General features: G+C 38.8%; 1 protein-coding gene across 2 annotated transcripts; it reads left to right on the top strand.

Annotated features, from left to right (window-relative positions):
* The first annotated feature begins 1,648 nt into the window (after positions 1-1,648).
* LOC143536998 (tubulin alpha-3 chain-like) lies at positions 1,649-5,437 on the top strand. Of its 2 annotated transcripts, XM_077030864.1 has the most exons (6): positions 1,649-1,854; positions 2,975-3,189; positions 3,261-3,460; positions 4,299-4,807; positions 4,982-5,104; positions 5,187-5,437. In XM_077030864.1, the coding sequence occupies exons 1-6, from the start codon at positions 1,742-1,744 to the stop codon at positions 5,365-5,367; spliced, it is 1,341 nt and encodes a 446-aa protein (XP_076886979.1). In that variant the 5' UTR covers positions 1,649-1,741; the 3' UTR covers positions 5,368-5,437. The 2 variants fall into 2 exon arrangements, with proteins under 2 accessions (XP_076886979.1, XP_076886978.1); XM_077030863.1 differs by having other exon boundaries at positions 4,982-5,437.
* Positions 5,438-7,007: the final 1,570 nt, after the last annotated feature.

The following is a 7,007-nucleotide window of genomic DNA, read 5'->3' as shown; positions in this document are numbered from 1 at the left end:
CCAGTTGGACCCGCAGGACTCACCTCAAACAGGGACGTCTGCGCAGAAACCAACTGGATCCGCAGGACCAACCATGCTCAGAGACGTGACGTCCTTACGCGCAGTACACAAGCTGGTCCCGCAGGAAATGCCTCCCAATGGTGAAGGACTCCGCCTGTCCCCGCAGCCTCGGATACAAGCCATTGGGGAAGGCCACCCGCGCAGCAAGGCTACACGCACAAGGCACTTAGCTCTCAATCGTTCAGTGTCACCTGAAGGAATGAGCGAAGCCGGGAACAATCCCGCACAAGGGCGGAATACTCCCGCCCAAATAAGCCAGTCCGTACGATACGGGAAGATCTTCTGTACTGTACCTGACGAGGTATGGGAAAAAGATCTGACTAAAGATACGACAGCTTATAGACAACAGTATGGCGAGCAGCATGCTCCTACACTGTATGTCACTATTAGCCGCTGCCTACTCACCAACTCTTGTCATACCACGTGCGTAGCTGACAGTTGGTGGAAAAGGAATAGTATACAGCAGGCCTGGTCGCTATCAGCCGCTACCTACCCACCAACTACCAGCAGGGCACGTGCGTAGACTACTGTTGGTGAACAGGAACACTGTTGCAGCCGGCCATACCTCCTTGGAAACCTACCTTCGGCTATAAATACCACAAATGGTATGACCATCTCATCTTATCTTGTATAATCATATCATATCACATTGTCATCATATTATACCTGATATCTGCTCTAGCAATCTCTTAATATACTTTTATATTTAAAGAGCAATCTAGTCTGATTCTCACGCCGGAGGGTGGTCACAAGGAGGAACCCCCCCCTTCTCAGTGACGAGCTCACGGTGTCTGTTTTGCAGGTTATCAGAAGAACCATCTTCAAAGGGTCTAACCCCTCGTGGGAAACATCTATCTAACCCCCAGGTTACCAGTAATCTGCCCGGGGTCCGGTTAGTGTTTCTTCAGTTAGATAAATGGATTACACGTGTCATGTACAGGTTACACAATTGTAACTCTTTAGGTGTTCGGGTTTTCGTGTTTAATATCAATAAATATATCAACCATTTTGTTTCTTTTACTCATGTGAATCAAAAACTATTGTTGCATTTTGGTTATTTATTCCAAAATCAACCAAAATCTAAAGTCACACAAACCCTGTGCATCAAACCATACCATACTTGTCTGAATGTCTATTAGTGAATTTATGACAATATAACCCAAGTTCATTACCTTAAACCAAAATTTTCGGACTCAAATATTTTAAAGCCAAATTTAAAACTGAAAACTTACCCATAAACGAATTCATGTGTAAAACAAACACCAAACCGCTTGATTTTATAAAATCGAAAGGCATTACAAATTGACTACCCACCCTACAATAACATGTAGTCTTTGTTTTATTATTACAATAATTATTATGTTGATATTGACAATGACAAGTTAACCTTAAAGCTACTAGGAGTCTAGGACCCTTAAAAAGACTAGATTTGTATTTTTCTGTAAAAGCAAGGACGAAATGGTAAATTTTCTTAGCCGGCTAGGGACGGATGCAAGGCTGGCACTGGCGGGAGTGGTTGGAATCTAATCTTATTATTATTATTATTATTATTATTATTATTATTATTTTTTAATCGACTCACTCAACTCACTCACTCACTAACCCTATTTCTTTTCATTTCATTTTCTTCTTCATCACTCCACCGACAGATCGTAACTGACTCACATCACACCAAACAGCAATGAGGGAGATCATTAGCATTCACATCGGTCAAGCCGGAATTCAAGTCGGAAACTCATGCTGGGAACTCTACTGCCTCGAACACGGCATTCAGCCCGATGGCATGATGCCTAGGTTTTGTTCTAATTCTGTTTTACTTTCATCCAGTATGCTTTGATTTAGGTTTTGGATGAAATTGATGTATGTGTATGTTATTTTAATGCATTTACGGTTACTATAATGTGAGTTTTATTCTGTTTTTAGTGATGTATGGTTTATAATATGATTTCGTTTGTTGATTTATACGTTTGTGTGTGTGTATAACTTGATAGATCTGAATTTGTGGTAATGTGTTCGCTAGGGCGTGTTTTTTAGGGTTTCTACTCTATGGGAATTGGAAAGTGTTGTGGTTACTTGATTAGAGGCGTTTGAAGTAATTTAGACGAGCGATCTATAGGTGTATGTGGATTTGGATGATAATTGAACTGTGATTTTGGATTTTGTGTGTGTTTGTGTCTACGAATTGGCTAGTAGACAGATCGGTTCAGGATCTGTGTGTTGAATTGTGGTTGACTTCCTTGTTGACTGATTGTAATGTAATGTGGTTAAGTATTCAGTTTTCACTGATTAATGAGATATGTGTGTGTTGTTTCTACGGAGTGATACTAATCGGCTAGTGGACGGATCGGTTAGGGATCTGTGTTTGAATCGTGGTTGATTTTTTTTGTTGACTGATTGTAATGCAGTTAAGTCTTCTGTCTTCTTGACTTCACTGATTGATGAGATTTAGTGTGTGTTTGTTCTACTGAAGTATACCAATTGGCTAATAAACAGATCGGTTCAGGATCTGTGTTTGAATCGTGGTTGACTTTCTTGTTGACTTCTCTTTGATTGACTGATTGTCATGCAGTTTAGTATTCTGCATTCTTATCTTCACTGATTAGTGAGATTTGTGTGTGTTTGTGTCTACAGAACGATACAAATTAGCTAGTAGACAGAACAGTAAATGTCTATATTTGAATTGTGGTTGACTTTCTTGTTGACCTCTTTAAGTGATTGTAATGCGGTTAAGGATATTGTCTTATTGTCTTCACTGATAAATGAGATTTTTTAACAGTTTTAACATTTGATTTACTTTGCATCTTGTATAGATTTTAGCCATGCATAATTGTCTAGCACCTTTGGTTAATTTCATGTATACTATAATGCAGGTGTCATTTTAGACTAATGGTTCTTTGTTTTCCCTTTCTGTCAGTGACACGTCACCTGGCGTTGCAGATGATGCATTTAATACGTTCTTTAGTGAAACCGGGTCTGGTAAGCATGTTCCAAGAGCAATATTTGTTGATCTTGAACCAACTGTCATTGACGAAGTCAGGACTGGGACTTACCGTCAACTCTTCCACCCCGAGCAGCTTATTTCTGGAAAGGAAGATGCTGCTAATAACTTTGCAAGAGGCCATTACACAGGTTATCTTTCTATTCTATGTTATATTTATCTTTTTATTATAAAATCTAATGGAAAATCTGTGTTATTTCAGTGGGAAAGGAGATTGTTGATCTGTGTCTTGATCGAGTAAGAAAGTTAGCTGATAACTGCACCGGATTGCAAGGGTTTTTGGCATTCAATGCTGTTGGTGGAGGTACCGGTTCTGGTCTTGGGTCTTTGTTGTTGGAACGATTGTCTGTTGACTATGGAAAGAAGTCAAAGCTCGGGTTCACCATTTATCCTTCTCCTCAGGTACCTACATATACATTTTGACCTAGATGTGTGCTCTCATCATATGAGACAATTCGCAGTTACAAGAAGAAACGAATAACAAACAATAGAAAAGTAAATTTTGTTGAAAAGGACTTACAAATCAATTTACCTAATGTTCTAGGTGACAAAATGGGTGGGTCAGTCAGATTTGATAATACATCAAACCAGTTTGGATTAAGACAATCTGCAGACTGCAAATGCTTTTTTATTTGTTTTTTAAAGTTTTATAAATAATTTTAGTGTTATGCATGATTACCAAAACTAGATTAGCACAAAATTAAATTAGTCCGGTTCATATATATTTAACTTTACTGACCAAGCGATTGAACACACACGAAGACTTAAAATAACGGGATTTTTTGTGTTCGTTTGTTAAGGAAATGAGCATGTTCGTGTTCGTTTATGTTCATTTGTTAACAGTATAAATGAACAGTTCATGAATGTAAATGAACGAACATAACTAAACATAGAGGAACGAACATAACTGAGCTAAAATCAATTAGCAGTAAAGATGAACTACAATGTGTGGGCCTAAAAACTTATTAAAACTAGATTAAGTTGTACTGAGCCTAAAAACTTTGAATATATTAACTAACACAAACGAACAAATGCAAACTAAACACTTTAACGAACGAACATAAATGGGCGAACATTCATGTACATGAATGAACGAATGAGCCATCTGCTCGTAAATGAAATTCTCACCGAACGGTTTGCTGAAGGCTCGGTTTGTTTACGGGCCTATGTAATTGTGTCTGACTCAATGTTCTTGCAACTACTAATTTTATAAGATAATCAATTCTTTGTTTTTATGTAGGTTTCAACTGCAGTTGTGGAACCCTACAACAGTGTTCTTTCAACACACGCTCTACTTGAACATACTGATGTGGCAGTCCTCTTAGATAACGAAGCCATTTATGACATCTGCAGGCGATCACTAGACATTGAAAGACCAACTTACACCAACTTGAACAGATTAATTTCTCAAGTCATATCATCTTTAACCACTTCCCTCCGTTTTGATGGAGCCATTAACGTTGATATAACCGAGTTCCAAACCAACCTTGTGCCATACCCTCGTATCCATTTCATGCTTTCCTCGTACGCACCCGTGATCTCGGTTGAAAAAGCTTACCATGAACAGCTCTCGGTTCCTGAAATCACAAACTCAGTGTTTGAACCCGCCAGCATGATGGCTAAGTGTGATCCTAGACATGGAAAGTATATGGCGTGTTGTTTGATGTTCCGTGGAGATGTTGTTCCTAAAGATGTTAATGCTGCTGTTGCTACAATCAAAACCAAACGCACTGTGCAGTTTGTCGATTGGTAAGGAACCGTGATAGTTAGGGAGATGAGCTAAGCCACTCAACATTGGCTCGCTAAAAGTTTGAGTCTCCCAGCTTAAACGAGCTCGAGCTAAAAACATTTGAATGAATCTCTTTTTGTTTGATAGATTTGGTGATTTTTGGATCTGATGCTCATATGTTGGTTCAATTACAGGTGCCCGACTGGTTTCAAGTGCGGGATCAACTATCAAGCGCCATCGGTTGTACCAGGTGGAGATCTTGCAAAGGTTCAGAGAGCAGTTTGCATGATCAGCAACAACACAGCAGTAGCAGAGGTGTTTTCACGCATTGACCATAAGTTTGACCTGATGTATTCAAAGAGGGCGTTTGTTCATTGGTATGTGGGTGAGGGAATGGAGGAAGGTGAGTTCTCAGAAGCCCGTGAAGATCTTGCAGCTCTGGAGAAAGATTACGAGGAAGTTGGTGCTGAAGGAGTGGAGGATGATGGTGAGGATGAAGAGTATTGAAATGGTAACTTGTTTTAAGACTATTGATTTTGGTTTTCTTTTCTGTTCATGTGTGTTAGGTGTGGATTATTGATTTTCGTTTGTTATGTGTGAACACTGCTTATCAGTTTATTTAGTGGTATGATTAAGGTTTTTCTAATCGGGTATTACGCCTGAAGATGGGTATTCTACATTTGAAGTTGATACCACATAGGTAAAGATGATCGGTTTCACAAAGTTGTTAAAATGATCATCTGAATGATATTGCAAAGGTTCGGGCATTTTAATGTGTGCTAAGGATTTATCCCGAAGCCTACTAAGCTAGGCCCAAAAGTAGCATAACGGATATATGATATATCATCATTAATTAAGAACCTTGGCCTTGTCTGTGTGATTCTTTTGGGTTACAAAAGCGTGGGTTGTTAATCGATTAGCACTTGAAGCCTTGAAGGAGACTTTTCTGGTTGGTTCAAAGCCAATTCAGTGTTGTAGTGTTAAATCCGGTTTTTAGAAGCCAAAAGCAAGCCGAGAACATCACGAAATAACATGTCAGAAGGCCTACAGGGTCGGAGTCTTGTAGGTACTCTGGCGGTCAAGTTAGTAAACATACACGAGACGAGAAAAAAAAATAAGATTGAATATATGCATGTTTCAATATAAGGTGTGTTTTGAGTCATAAAGATGGAAAACAGTATAGAGAGACTTAGTGAGATGGAAAACAATAGAGACTTCTGAAAAAGTCAGAAGGCCTACAGGGTCGGAGTCTTGTAGGTACCCTTCGGGGGTGTTTGGGATTGCTTATTTTACTTTCTTATGACTTATAACTTTCATAAAAAAGTCATAAGGTGTTTGGCAAAATTAAAAGTTGTCAGGGGAATAGATTATAACTTATGAGAATAAGTTATAAGGAGGTGGAAATAAGGAATCCAAAACACCCCCGAAGTGGACAAAAAGCTATTCTAATTTTCACAAATAAGAATAGAAAAAGAAAAATAATACACAGCTTGTGTCAAACTTTGAACTTACTTTAAAATCTGTAGTTAGTAACAAGATTATGAATTATAAACAGTTTCATCTACTAAATTAATTAAATAACAACTAATTAATTTAGTTACTATTTAATTACTAACGAATGAAATTATCATGAAGTAAAAATCTCTATTTTGAGTGTTTTGCCAACATACAACACATTAAAAGATAAATATATTCCATGTCTTTGTTATACCTTTACCATACCTTATAAGTTTATCATAAAATGAATTTTGAGCCTATTTCCCCCCCCCCCCCCCCCCCCCCCCCCCCTTAAGCGTTGATTAATGAGTAGCTTGAAATGCTTAAAAACCTCATTTGTAAAACACAGCAGTATGCAATACAGAACAACGTTAGGCTCCTTCCACTCGGATGTTAGAAAATTAGAAACCTTAAAACTCAAGTTTCTCTCATGTAGCCTCATTTTGACCAAGTTGACCAAATCATCCGACGTGCCTGAGTAGGCAATATAAGCCCTGAGGTCCCCCGGCTGCAACGGTTTCGTCACAACACGCAAGGGTAAAAGGGGAAATTTCATCTATTAACGCGGTTATCTTTGTTAACGACTTGACTCATATAGAGGCTTGGTCCCAAAAGTGAGCATGAAATCAGTATTGTTGTCAGGGCTGACCCTTGGGGGTGGCAGGGTGGTCGATGGCCACAGGCCCGACACCTCGCTAGGCGTGAATTTTTTTTTTTAAAATA

Source organism: Bidens hawaiensis, unplaced genomic scaffold (assembly GCF_021521415.1).
Source record: "Bidens hawaiensis isolate Kalapana, Puna unplaced genomic scaffold, B.hawaiensis_p1.1 tig00011076_1, whole genome shotgun sequence".
Classification (NCBI taxonomy): Eukaryota; Viridiplantae; Streptophyta; class Magnoliopsida; order Asterales; family Asteraceae; genus Bidens; species Bidens hawaiensis.
This window is presented reverse-complemented; position numbering and strand designations above follow the sequence as displayed.

Bases quoted from the DNA above. Each gene is read 5' to 3' on its own strand.
- LOC143536998 (XM_077030863.1), top strand. From the start codon at position 1,742: ATGAGGGAGATCATTAGCATTCACATCGGTCAAGCCGGAATTCAAGTC. The intron at 3,190-3,260 runs GTTATCTTTCTA...GTGTTATTTCAG, and splicing joins TGCAAGAGGCCATTACACAG to TGGGAAAGGAGATTGTTGAT. The intron at 3,461-4,298 runs GTACCTACATAT...GTTTTTATGTAG, and splicing joins CCATTTATCCTTCTCCTCAG to GTTTCAACTGCAGTTGTGGA.